The following is a 14,959-nucleotide window of genomic DNA, read 5'->3' on the forward strand; positions in this document are numbered from 1 at the left end:
CGAAACAAAGTATTTAAATCACCGGCCACTAGTGGCGGATCCAAGATTTTAGTTTAGACTTCAGAGGGGCAGTTTTTATTTTTTAATGAATGAAAAAAAAAATTTGAACAAAAAAATATATTTTGCAGAATTCATCTATGCCACAAGATATTTAGTTTCAACCAATAACATATTTTTTGTTCAGCTACATATAATCATTTTATGTAGAGTTTAACTTGGGCAAAATGAAATTTTGCTTTATTCTAAAAATAATTCTTATAAACATACAAGTTACTTTTAAAATAAAGTTTATTAAATATATTTCTCCGTAATGTTTTTTTTTTCAAAAAAAAAAAAAAAAAAAATACAGATTGATCCTGGCACGACAATTATTAATTTTTAAGCGTTCAAAACCCTAAAAACTTGTCCTTCAATCCCCATAAAACCCTAAGAATCATAGGAGAAGAATACGGTGTTTGTATATCGATCTAGAAATACTCTTACAAAGAGTTAGGGCATCCTTAATCCTTAAAAAGCATTTTCGTTTTTATAATATTTTATATAAGTTTGAGCTTTTAACATAATACAGAATAAAAGTCTTAAAAAATTGAACTATCTTTATAATTTATTTTCTATTTCTGTTAAATATAGTTTTGCTTGTTTAAAAATAGGTTTGAACCACTCCAACTACTTCATAAATAGGATACAGGGACTTTTAAGCTACTAAATAAGAATTAGAGTGAAGTATATTTTAAAAGCACCCAGCAAATGTTGTTTGTTTGAAAGCTAGGATGCTTGTTTAAAAAAACAAAAATCCTATGAAGTAGGTGCAGATTTTTAAACAAGAAATTGTAAAACAAAACAGAGTTGGCAAAGTTTTCAAGTCGTGCCTCATTGCCCTATAGTTAAACAGTGCGTTTTTGGTAAAACAAAGCTCAAACGGTGCTTTTTGAAAAAATAAAAAATAGATAAAGAGGGCTTGCGTCGTCTTCAACCTCTATAAGTTTTCTAACATAATTACAGAAACAGCTAAAAGGATTAAACTAGGGGCAGAAAAAATAAATCACGGTGGAAGGTGGGCAAATTTGCCCTCGATGAGTTGGTGAGGGTGGGCAATCAAAACATAGGTATGAATTTTACCGAGGTAAGGAGAATTTTTGGGAGGTGGGGGGCATTTGACCCCCCTCAACCCCTTTCCCTCCACCCTTGCCGGCTAGTCATTCCAAAAGCTTAAACTCGTAGGCAACAGTGAATTTCATTATTTAATGAACATCAATTTAACACTTCCAATTACACGTGGTTTCAAACTTATCTTCAATATATTTATCACTTGTTCAAAAATTTTAAGCCGATAGAAAATGATAAATTTAATATTTAATTAATATTCTAATACTTTCTTTCATGTGAGAGCTCAAACCCCCCCTCAGCAACTAAGGCCAAACACGTGAAATATTTTAACTAAGGGTGTGTTTGGGATTGCGATTTCGTAGATAATAAGTGCGATTTTAAACCAAATCGCAGAACATAGATCGTTTGGGAACTGCGTTTTTAAAAATTGCGATTTGAAAACGCAGAAAATCTGCTTTTTCAAATCGCAGATAAGATGGTGCTTTTTTGAAAACACAGAATTTTAAAAGGTAAATTCGCGATTTTAAATGCTAAACTGTGATTTTGCCAAACGCTTAACTGCGTTTTTAAAAATCATTTTTTTTCAAATCGCACATTTTAAAATCGTTATTTTAAATCGCACTTTTTGAAATCGCAAACCCAAACGGACCCTAAAATGGGGTAAATTGTGGATTTAGGGTTTCAAACTCAAGACCTACTCTGATACTATGTTAAATCACCACTTATCGATCCCACCAATTGGTTTCACGAATAGATTTGGCTGTGCTTCACGAAATATTATGGCCCTAATCGAGCTCACATCCAAGTTGTTGCTTGTGCTGCACATGATCCTCACCCTTTTTCATCAATACATCATATTGTCATCAACGGAACTGAAGGCCAAGCTCACGCTTAGATTTTGAATCTTGCCACACAGATCTAATTCAGCCAAAACAAATAAAAAAAAAAAGAAAAAAAAAATTCCTAAAAAATTCAATTCTTTTTTATTTCAAACTCAAGCTTCCACCTTGAGTTTGAACGGATACTAGAATATAGGATTTTCTATATTAGATTGTTATATCCTTATTAGAATAGTTATATCCTTATTTGTACTCTCTCCACCTACCCAATTTTCTCTATAAATTGGGGTCATCACTCATTTGAAAATGTTGACAATGGTCCCAAAATATTTTGACCCCTTCGAACCAAAATCTTAACTCCATCACGTGCGGGGTGGTCTGCATGGGTGGGAGCCATGCAGGTCTCGATGTGGCTTTGCATTGGTAATTTAGGATAGAGTTCGTCTATACGGCTCACCATTCTCCCATCGTCCGACTTTTGTACCACGTGACACATGTTTTTTTTTTTTTTAAAATATATCCCAGCTTCTCAAATCATGAAATATATATACTAAACGAAATCTATTTCCCCAAAATTTTCAAACTCTCCCTCCCAACCCAAAACACTCCGCCCGTCGCCTCCCCACCACCCATTGCCTACAGCCAAATTTGCCCGGAGACTAGCTGACCACTGCCGTTTCGATCTCTCTCTCTTTGCCTCTTTTTTTTTTTTTTTTTTTTTTTTTTTTTATTTCTTTTATCCGCCCACCACTGACCAGTCTCGCCACCGCCTACTTGATCTCTCTGAATCCTAGGTTGATTTGGTTTATGGGGTTGGTTTGATTTGATTTGTGGGTTTTGATTTTGAATCTCAGATTTGATTTTGCAGGGTTTTTTATTTTGAATCTTAAATTTGATTTGGTTTATGGGTTTTGATTGAAGGTGGTGTTTGGGGTCTCCATTGAAGCCATGATTCCTCTCTCTCTCGCTCGCACGGTTGAAGGTGGGTTGCTTTCCTTTCTATTTGTGTCCATTGTTGAGCTTGATTGTTTTGTTTGTCTTCTCACCATCTAAGCCAATATTTGCACTGTGATGGTGGGCAGTGTGAAATGTGTGAAATTTGAGTAGTGGGTTTGGATCTCCTCTTTTTAGTGGGAGGATAAGGAAGAGCTATTGGAGTGATGGACCCACGTGGGGCAAGGGCAGCTCTAAGTAGTGTTTAAAACCTTTTATTGAACTTTTTCTCTCGCTAGAATAGTGTTTTATTGGAGTTCTCCCGCGAGGAATATTGAGGAATAGAACATCGTCCTTTTGATGCATGGAGGTAGGATAGGCCTTTTTTTGGGCGGAAAAAGAAGGAAGTGGTTGTAACCCCATTGATTCATGTGTAAGAATGGGGCTTTGAGGGATTCAGAAAAGAACCAGATCACCGTGTTCTTTTCCGGGGAGGACTGGTTTATGGTTTTCCCTGTGTATTGTGCATTTTTCATTTGATTATATATGATCTCAACCATTACTCTTCCCACACTCCAGAACCTCTGCTTGGTTTGGGTAGAAATGCAGATTTTTTATTTTTTTGTTTGAGGCAAGAGGACAAGTTGAGCACACAATTACTTGTATTTATGACTAGATATGGAAATGCAATTCGATAGATGTTTGTCATTAGAACTCGGTCATCTCAGCTTACATATGATTATCTTTGCTTGTAGTTGTAGTGAATTTCCTTGTGGCCCTCGACTTTTTCTCTCACTAATGCATTGCTTAATCTGAGAATTCTCTATGTAATCTTGTATGATCTTGCGCCCAAGAAGAAAAATGACAAATTAATTAATTCTATATGTAGGCTAATATTTTTCAATCACAATGATACATACAAGCATGTTGCAGACAAACAATTAAATCCACATCATTTTAGGTTCAATGATAATGAAATAGCCACGTGTAGCACACTAAACGTATAATCTAATCCCGAGGTCTAAATAAACCAGGGTTTTCTTAATTTGAATCAAACAAATAACAAGAAAATAAAGAGAAATTACATTTACCACCCCCCCCAAATGTCCTCCTTCCTTCAGAGTTCTCAGTGACAACATATCGATCTGAGAAAAGCAACAGAGTATGCAATACGAATAAGATCATATAGAGTACTATTGAAGGGGGAAAAAATCAAGAACCAACTCCCACGGCATGCAGTAATCATCAAGCCATAAAGAAGGAAAATCACTTTCCTTAATCGAAACCTTTTTTTTTTTTTTTTTGAAAGGACCTTAATCGAAACTTACATATAGATACTTGAACCATGCATCAGCCCCATTCATTTCCTTTGTTAGGCTGTGGAGTTGCATCCTTTGCTTTCAGTACCTAAACATATATAGATCACCAAATTATCTTATATATAGTTGCATTGCTCTTGTACATTTGCTCATTGCACCATGCTAAATTGGTTGAGACATCCCAAATCATGTTAACTATAATATTTTTATCATTTACATTGGAAAGGATCCATGTTAACTATAACCTTCATGCTTGACAAACCCATCACTTCTTCAAAAAAAAATTGTCCAACCTCTTTTATGGGTGGCTGACCACTCCCTTGGTCATCTCCACCAAACCTCCAGGAATGGTTGCATTGCTCCCGGAGCCTTCTGTTGGTCACGACTCATGACCACTCTCGACGAGCGAGATCTACTAATAATGATCATTCTCATGTGATGGTTTAAAGTGACACCGACTATGAGAGGGGGTATCTAAGTACTACGTAAGGGTAGCATGAGTTAAGGGCTGCCAAGGTTAATTCCTTTTCATCCATATTTGATTTGGGTCCATTTTGAATTGATAACTTGTAATTTAATTTAAATTATTTTCTATGTATTCCAATGAAGCGTGTAAGGAGAAAACAATTTGCATACGGTATTTCCTCATCAGTGCAAGTTGAATTTAAACAAAAAGGACTTTCCAATTCAATGGGAAATATGGAAATGGTGCAGAATCTAGTCCACACTAATCCAATGTTCTAAGCCGCAATTTCTCAGTGATTTTGTGCCTGCACAAGAACATGAGCAAACAACAACTCTGATTTCGTCTCTGGGTGTTCCTTATCCTTGTTGAAAATCTATGGAATCCAACTATCTACAAACTATAGTGGATGGTACAACATGCAAAGGATAGATATAGACAAGAGGCAGAGGAATTCATTGAATCACATGCGACTAAATGATGCAGAAATTGGATTGTCTATTGGTGAGGTGTTTGTGGAGCAGGACGAATTCTATAGGTGATGGAGTTTCTGGTTTATCTTTTAGGAAATCGTGGCTTCGATGGTGACAAAACAAACAAGTTCAACAATCACTACGAAAAAAAAGTTAATTCTGGACGGTTTTAAACCGTCCAGAAATGCAAAAAACCCGTCTGAAATCGATTCCAGACGGTTTTAAACCGCGCGTCTAGAATATGATGTCGCTAAATAAATTTATGGACGGTTTGAACAAAACTGTCTGCAATTACAGACGGTTTTGCTCAAACCGTCCAAAACAGGTTTTGGACGGTTTGGGCAAAACCGTCCAGAATTTATTATTATTTTTTAATTATAACAATTATAATTTTTTTAATATAATTTTTTTTTTGGTCCACCGAAAATTAGCTTCCGTCACCACTGAAATTAGCTCCGGTCACCACTGAAATTAGCTCCGATCACCACCGAAAATCAGCTCCGGTTACTCCCATCCACAATCCAGCCTTTCAGCCGCACCAAACCCCCCACCGAAACCCAGAAACACGAAACAACCCAAAAGCATCAAAACAACCCAGAAACACTGAAACCCACCCCAATTACCAACCCATCAGCTCCAACCCCCAACGACCCAGAGCCGATTTCGGTCGGATCTGGCTAGAAATCCCGACTTCCTCGCCAGATACCTCGGAAATCCACACACTTTTAAACACAGTCCAGAATCACCGAAACCCACCCCAATTACCAACCCGTTAGCTCCAACCCCGAACGACCCAGAGCTGGTTTCAGCCGGAAATCCCGAAATCCTCGCTAGATTTGCCGGAAACCCACGCACACCTGCGTGGGTTTCACAGATTCGGCCCTCCATCTCCAGCACTCTCTCCCGCTGTTCCGTTCCAGTCGTCCCGATCCCGCGGTTCCGTCCAGATCCCGTCGCTCGACTTCAGTCGCCAGCCGGATTGAGAAGAAGAAGATCAACGAGACTTGCACGCCCTGCCTCTTCGGAATCCTTGGCCAAGTCTGTGAATAAAGTAATGTGGATTGTGGGGTGGTGTTATATGAGTCGTTGATAATTTTGAAAGAGACGACTGAGATGTGGGGTGCTATTTTGTGGTGCGGATCGATGACATGGAATTAATAGGGATGAGTTTTAGTTATTAAAATTACAGGCGGTTTCATTTAAACCGTCTGTAAATTTTTCAGACGGTTTTATTTAAAACAGTCTAGAAATTTACAGACGGTTTCAAGAAATCGTCTGGAATTTTTTTTTTTTTTTTTTTTTTTTTTTTTTTTTTCGACGGTTCATCTAAACCGTCGGTAAATTTACAGACGGTTTTTTTAAAACCGTCGTAATTTATTTTTTACGGACGGTTTTCAAAAAACCGTCTGTAAAAATTTAATTTTAGACGGTTTTTAAAACCGTCTAGAAAAAAACCGTCCAAAATTTGCTTCTTTTTTTTTTTTTGTAGTGAATGGATACAAATAGAAAGGAAAGCAACCCACCTTCAACTGAGAGAGAGAGAGAGAGAGAGAGAGAGAGAGAGAGAGAGAGAGAGAGAGAGAGAGAGAGAGAGAGAGAGAGAGAGAGAGAGAGAGAGAGAGAGAGAGAGAGAGAGAGAGAGAGAGAGAGAGGAATCATGGCCTCAATAGAGACCGCAAACACCACTTTCAATCGAAACCCATAAATCAAATCAAATCAAATCTAAGATTCAAAATAAAAAACCCTACCAAATCAAATTTGAGATTCAGAATCAAAACCAACAAACCAAATCAAATTAACCCCATAAACCGAATCAAACTTGAGATTCAGAGAGATTAAGTATGCGGTGGCGCGACTGGTCAGTGGTGGGTGGATAAATGAAAATAAAAGGCAGAGAGAGATCGAAACGGCGGTGGTCGGCTAGTCTCTAGACGAATTTGGCGGTAGGCAGTGGGGGGTGGGGCGGCGGTGGGCGGAGGGTTTTGAGTTGGGAGGAAGAGTTTTAAAATTTTGGAAAAATAGATTTTGTTTAGTATATTTCATGATTTGAGAAGCTGTGATATATTTTTTTTTTGAAAGAACTTATGCCATGTGGCACAAAAGTAGGACGATAATGGGAGAAGGGTGAGCCGTATAGACGAACTCTTTAGGATAACAACTTGAAGGTAAGTGCATCCCTAGACCCCAGTGAGCTCTTTATAGTAAAAAAATGACAAAATATGGAAGCGTGGAAGGTGATCGAAATTCCACGTACATGCATGTCTAGACGCGCGGTCTTCAAATATGATTTGACAAGCATTCAAGAGAGACCCAAAATCTGGTTACCGGTGTCTTGCATTTAATGCTCAACTGTTTACAGAAAGGGAGGTCGATCGATCATCGAGGAAATTAATCCCCATTTGCAACATTTCTTGAGCACATTTCCATCCATCTCCAGCTTTCGCCATGAAACCTTTTTTCATCCTCTCCTTCTTGTACCTAGCTTTCGGGGCAGTTTTATCAAGTTCTCAGAAATATGAGTCAATTTTCAACTTCGGTGACTCCCTCAGTGACACAGGAAATTTCCTTCTTTCTGGCGCCCTGGCATTTCCAGTTATAGGAAAGCTCCCTTATGGCGAGACCTTCTTTCAACACGCAACGGGGCGGTGCTCCGATGGACGCCTAGTGGTTGACTTCATTGGTATTCACTCTCTTCTCTTCTTATCTTCCATTTTTACTGCTTCAGTTCATACTCTTCACAATTCAAATTGAAGATCTTCCAAGTTTAGATGTTTAAGCTATGACACTATATAATATAATTAATGTGAAATTAAAATGTAGCTGAGGCATTTGGGCTGCCGTATCTTCCTCCCTATCTATCAATAGCCGACGGTAAAGATTTCCGCCATGGAGTAAATTTTGCTGTCGCCGGAGCCACTGCACTTGACTCGCAATTCTTCTATGAACGAAAAATCGAAAAACTCCTATGGACAAATGACTCTTTGAGCGTTCAGCTTGGTTGGTTTAAGAAGCTTAAGCCCTCCCTTTGCACAAGCAAACAAGGTGATCACAAAGCCCTAAAGCCTATATATCATTCAATAATTTTTTTATCTTCATAAAAATTCACTTAATCCCTTAAAACTTTCGTTACATTTGTAATTCTTTCTTTAAACTTAAAAAACTCTCAATTTTGTGTATCAATTTTTCATTTTTTTCTTTTTCAATTTTACTCATCCGCTAGAATTTTCGGTTAAATAATAACAGAGTACTTGTATTAAAATTTTCAAAATACCCATAATTTTTTTGTAGGAAAAAGAAATTATAAGGATTTATGCGTTGTTCGAGATTTAACAGAATTTGTAAAAATACCAATGGTCAAATCTTTGATTTTTTGAAAATTTTGATAGAATGTAATAGAAAATCCCAAAGGACGAGTGAAATGGAAAAGAAAAATGAAATATTAATACACTAAATTTAGAGTTTTTGAAGTGTTGAGACATAAAAAGAGTGACAATTCAAGAGATTAGGTAAAGTTTCTCCTTTTTTTTTCTTTGTCTAAACGTAACCTTATCGATTAACCTTTATATGCTTGTACTGTGGAAGATTGTGATAACTACTTCAAGAAATCGCTCTTTCTCGTGGGAGAAATTGGTGGAAATGATTATAACTATGCTTTCTTTCTCGGTGGAAGCATTAAACAACTTAAAGCCGCCGTACCTCTTGTGGTTGGAGCCATTACTAGGGCTGCCAGCGTAAGTTTAATCATAAATGAGTTTTTCTTCACGTGGGTCAGGTGAGAAAAATCTGTAACATCATATTTATTTTATTGGCCTTCTTTTTTGTTGGGTTTCGTGTTAAAAGGCATTGATAGAAGAAGGTGCGGTGGAGCTGCTGGTGCCGGGGAATTTGCCAATTGGGTGCTCGGCCGTCTACATGACCTTGTTCGGAAGCCCAAACAAAGCAGACTATGACCCAACGAATGGGTGTTTGAAGGCATTCAATGGTTTCTCTAAGTATCATAATAATCAGCTCAAACTTGGTCTACAGGCACTTAGAGAAAAATACCCTCATGCAAGAATAATTTACGCAGACTATTACGGTGCAGCCAAGCGATTCTTTCATGCACCACGACATTACGGTGCGTTTTACACGCTTTTCTTCCATTCATGTCATTTTTATCTCAAATGGGAGAATTACTTAATTTATATTCTTTTCTTGGTGTGTGTATATATATATATATATATATATATATATATTATTCTGGTCCAAATAATTACCAAAAATATTAATATAGGAAATCCCCAATCCGGCCAATAATCCAGGCTATTATAATTACCAAAAATTTGCATGAAGCTAGTAAGGAACTTCTATTTGTTTTGTTACAGACAAATGAATGAAAATAAGTGTGTATATCTTTTTTCTTTTTAGGGGTAATTATCTTTTTCCCCATGAACTACCAAAAAATGCGCGATGCCCCATGAACTACCAACTCGACCAAAATAGAGCATTCAACTATCAAAGATAACCATTTTCCCCCCTTCCGTCAGTCAAAGGGGTTAAAACAAACGGTCAACGGGTCATGTGACCGTTACACACCGTTTTACCCTCATTTTTTTCCTCTTTTCCCCCCATGAACTACCACCATCTTCCTCTTTTCCCCCATGAATTACCACCATCTTCCAACATGTCCCCATGTAAAACGGCACATGACCCGTTGACTGTTTCTTTTAACCCCTCTAACTGACGGAAGGGGGGAAAATGATTGTCTTTGGTAGTTGAATGCTCTATTTTGGTCGAGTTGGTAATTTATGGGGGAATCGCGCATTTTTTGGTAGTTCATTGGGGGAAAAGGTAATTACCCCTTCTTTTTATTATTATTTTTCTCCTGCCTTGCTTGTTTATTTTTTTTTCTTCACTAAGAGTACTACTATAAAGGTTTATTTGAATTTGTGATTTGAAAAGATACTATTTAAAAATAACAATTTTAAAATGTGCGCGTAATTTAAAAATACGATTTTTAAAAATATAATTAAGCTGATAATAACCGCAGTAAACGTGCTGGTGCGATTAGTAAAATCATAATACATATGAGGATACGAATATCTAAAAGTAATTTTCGCATTTTATGAATGTGGCTGTGGATATTACAAATAACTACCCTACCTATAACTAGTGATAAATGGGCAATATTTGAAGACCGTACCCCAAATAAATAGAACACGGTGATTTTAGGAAGTTCCATGTGAGAAAAGTTAATGATCTCCCAGAAGTGGGGCACCCTAGAATCATCAACTCGTTCAAAAATGGACAAATTATTTCTAGGTTATTGTTTTATGCGGCTCCATTAAATGCGACTCAACCCTCAGAAGCAAATTAAAGTAAACAAGTCTTTTAAATATGTATTAGTTTTACAAAGTTCCTATAACACTATAAGCAGCAGCTTCTTAAATTCTATTCCTTTTTTACATACATGCATGTAAAATAAAAAAAAAAAAATTAGGAAAAAACCCTTCAATCAAAACATGCAATTGTCAATCACGTTCCCTTCGATCTCTACTGGTCGTACAAGAAAAAGTGGCCTCTACCGATGTTTTTATTAACGTTACCATTTTAGTCTGTGTTGTGCATGGCGTGGCTTTAAACAGCTGATGGGATCGATGTACTTAACTAGTTATGGCTTGTATTGATGATGATGCAGGGTTTTTCAGTGGAACCCTAACAGCTTGTTGTGGAGGGGGAGGGCCATACAATTTCAATTATTCAGCAAGGTGTGGTCACTATGGATCCGAAGCCTGTAAAGATCCATCGTCTCATGTAAACTGGGATGGAATTCACTTGACAGAAGCAGCTTACCGTCATATTGCCAATGGTCTCATCAGTGGCCCTTTTTCCACCCCACCCCTGATCACCTCCTCTTAATTCCCTCTGAGATAAGACTAGATTAATGCTTGATCTCATAATTCCCTCTCTAGAGAATAAAAGGGGGGGGGGGGGGGGGGGGGGGGGAAATATTATGGCCTTAATTTATTAGGTGAATAAGGTTATCTTTGGACGTTTAATTTCAAGAAACATACATAAATAATGGGGTGTTTACTGTTTTTTCCAACCTTCCTAGCTTCTACTGTACTACTTGGCTCTACCTATTCGGTGGATTTCAAGATGGTCACCTGTACGTATAGCTAGCTCATTGCTTGGAGAGAATTAGCTTAATGCATTTGTCTGTGACCTTGTTGTGATATATATACAATAAATGCTCTTCTTAATTTTAGGCAAATGTTATTTCCGATGTGTTAGGATATTAATATTTAAATGATTTAATTTACAATTTTCAGGCATTTTTTTACTAGTTTTACCTTCATTTTCTTGGACAAGGATTCTTTCAATTTCAAATAAAATGGATAGTATCGATTTCATGGTCAAGATTTATAGTTGGTGCATCTAATGGTGTAATTTTTTAAAAGACGTGTCAATATTGACTTCATATACACTGTTAAATGCACCAAATTTAAATCATGAGCATGAAATAAATACTATATATCTATAAGGACTAGACATAAACAATGTTCTTTGTGCCCTTCAATAATAGCTTGCCACATCAGATTATAACACCAAAACAATTTAAGGTGGAAACACCGTACCAGATTACACCAAACTCACGTTTTGATTTTTGTGGACCTCCTCAAATAGATTTGCCGCCGTCGGACCACAGCCCCAATGCCCGTGCCAAACAAAAATTCCTGTTCTTTAGCCTTCTCAAACACCCGATTCACAATATTCCCATCGAAACCCTTTCAATTCAACACTTCCCCACACTTGTTCTTTTCTTTTTCTTCGTTTTTGAGGAGATCCACAAAAATCAGAACGTGGGTTTGGTGTAATCTGGTGTTTTCACCCTAAATTATTTTGGTGTTTTAATTTGATGTGGCAAGCTATTATTGGAGGGCACAAAAGACATAGTTTATGCCATGTCCTTATAGAAGTTGCTCTCTTTATTTGAAATGAAGAGGATCCTATTCCCATTTTCCTCCGTCCAAACATTTGAAACCCTTTCAAAATTAAATATAAGTAGCTATGTTTTATCTTGAAAATTTTATCTTTGTGGAAGTCATTAATAAGTTTGTGATCCAGATCGTATATACGATGCGTATAAGTATGATCCAACGATTGGATATCAACAACAAGATTAAATCGAGTTATATCAAATGGATGAATTGAGTAATTGTTGCTAACAAGTATGATCTAGTGTTCATAATCAATAATTGTTACTTTAAGTGCAATCTTAACAGTCACGATTAAGTGTTCGTTGATAAAAGTATGACCAAACGGTCAAAATTTAGTGACAATTAAAACACATTTTATTTTTTAAATTGCCTATTAACTAACTAACAAAGAAAGTTGTTTAGGTGAAAATCACATTGGTTGACTCGAAATTGAATTAGGATCGGATGGAGGGATGAACACTCGACTATGACTGCATCCCTTCCTGACCTGGCTGGCATATAGAGCTCGTACCATGCCCAATCTTCCTTGATTTCTCTAACCCTTTGTTCCAAAAAGTAGGGACTAGTTATCGGTTGGGGTTTTGAAACCAGAGAAAGAAGACCCGGTTGGGCTTGCTAATGAATCGAAGAATCTTCAGGTAGAGCTTCCTCTATCGATTGACTCTGGACCAGTAGGAGAGGTACTTAATGAAAAGGGGAGAGAGCCACCTTTGCAAAAACTCTTAAGAGACTTTTTTTCTCTTTTCACTATTCATTTATAATTGAATAGCCCAATGATTTACAGAAACAATAAGTATAACTTTTTTTCTACTATCTCTCTTGTTAGTTTTTTTTTTTTGATGAATAAGTAGAACTATTATTAACAAATGAATCAACTGTACAAAGAAACCAACAAAACATCAAAACACATTACAAACTAACACTAACTCAGTATGTTAACATCAATATTCCATTTGTGACACAAGTTGATGTTTTCCAGAGTCTTCTTGAACTTCCCTTTCCCAGAAACCCGGAACCTCACCTCCCAGAAAATTAACTTCAATATCTGCTCTTCATTTCTAGGTTGACTTCCAAACTTTATCTCATTTCTTGTTCTCCAAAGACCGTATACAGCAGAGCTCAATATCAGTTTACATATTGACCCCATCAAGGACTTAGTCTTCCAAGTTCTACACCCTTCTTCTATCAAACCATCCCAACTAGTAGGAGGATTTAAGACATCACAACGTTGTAAACAGGTTTTCCAAATTCGGGAACTAAACCCACATGAAAAGAATAAGTGGTCACGACTCTCAGTTCCATTTTTGCAGAAGACACAATTTGTATCCCCCTCATAACCCCAAGCCAGCAATTGATCGCCAGTGGTGAGCCTATTATTGACTGCTAACCAAAGGATAAATGCTTGTTTTGGAATAGCATGCTGATGCCAAACCAGAGGCCACCAGTTGACAATGGCCTTTTTCTGTCGAAGATAATTCCAAGTATCAGAGCAATCATAGGAACCAGAACGAGATATGGACCACACAGGCTTATCAATCTCACCAATAGGCACTTCAGGTAACCTACTCTGTATATCAACTAACATCTCAGATCGTGCAGGCTTCCAGCACCATACTCCATTTTTTTTAAAACAGAATCCAGTTTAGCGTCTAACCGACTATGAGAGTCATACACAACTCTATAGCCAAATCTATCAACCAATCCTCCAAATGGGTGCCAATTATCAATCCACATATGAATCTGACTCCCCGTGCCTACTTCAAACTTAATGATGGATATGGAAGATAAACTAGCATCTGAAAAAATAAGCAAGTCATCCGCAAAGCATAAATGGGTGAGTTTCATCTTAGAACATTTGTGATGAAACTTAAATCCCGACCCTTCTCTAGTATAATCCTTCATTATCCTTGAAAAGACTTCCATAGAAAGAACAAACAAATAGGGGGATAAAGGATCCCCTTGCCTCAAGCCTTTCTCCCCTTTAAAATATCCAACCAAAGTCTCATTAAGGGAAATAGAAAATCTGGGAGATGTTATGCACATTTTGATCCAATTTGTGAATTTGGCAGGGAAACCAAAACAGGAAAGGCAATGAACAATAAACTCCCAATCCATTGAATCATACGCCTTCATCAAGTCCACTTTCATGGTGCATCTAGGAGAACCACCATTCCTATGATAATTTCGAACCAACTCTTGAGCCAGAACGACATTCTCAGAGATACATCTACCTGGAATAAAAGCAGATTGATTCCTACTTATTAAGGAATTAAGAATAGGCAGCATTCTATTAGACAGAATTTTGGTTATGCACTTGTAAATAACATTACAACATGCAATAGGTCTAAAATCCCCCATAATCGAGGCATTTGGCTTCTTAGGGACCAAGGTTAATATAGTGGCATTAACCTCTTTAAGAAGCAAACCAGTATTGAAAAAATTCTGTATAGCCTTAACAACATCTTCACCCACAACATGCCAAGAAGACTTGAAAAACTCAGCTGTATACCCATCCAGGCCAGGAGCCTTATTAGGCTTCATGCTGAAAAAAATACTCTTAATCTCCTCAGCCGTAACATCTCTATCCAACACAGCAGCTTTATCAACTGGAACAATAGGAGAAATCAGGTGCTGAATTCTCTCAACAGATGCAGCAGTGAAATTAGTACTCTTTGACCCCAAAAGCTTCCTATAAAAATCCACAGCCATCACCTTTAACTGAGCAATGTCTTCCACCTTATTGCCTTGTTCATCATACAAGAAGGATATAGTATTCCTTGCTTGCCTACCTTTGAGAACCCGATGGAAAAAAGCAGAATTTTGGTCACCAAGCTGCAGCCATTGG

General features: G+C 37.3%; 1 protein-coding gene across 1 annotated transcript; it reads left to right on the top strand.

The window, feature by feature from the left end:
- Nucleotides 1–7,460: 7,460 nt before the first annotated feature.
- LOC133869665 (GDSL esterase/lipase At5g45910-like) lies at nt 7,461–11,102 on the top strand. Its single transcript, XM_062306723.1, has 5 exons — nt 7,461–7,814; nt 7,955–8,176; nt 8,717–8,865; nt 8,975–9,251; nt 10,812–11,102. Exons 1-5 carry the CDS (start codon nt 7,580–7,582, stop codon nt 11,030–11,032), a joined length of 1,104 nt encoding a protein of 367 aa, XP_062162707.1. The 5' UTR covers nt 7,461–7,579; the 3' UTR covers nt 11,033–11,102.
- The last annotated feature ends 3,857 nt before the right edge of the window (nt 11,103–14,959 follow it).

This window comes from Alnus glutinosa, chromosome 5 (assembly GCF_958979055.1).
Source record: "Alnus glutinosa chromosome 5, dhAlnGlut1.1, whole genome shotgun sequence".
Taxonomy (NCBI): domain Eukaryota; kingdom Viridiplantae; phylum Streptophyta; class Magnoliopsida; order Fagales; family Betulaceae; genus Alnus; species Alnus glutinosa.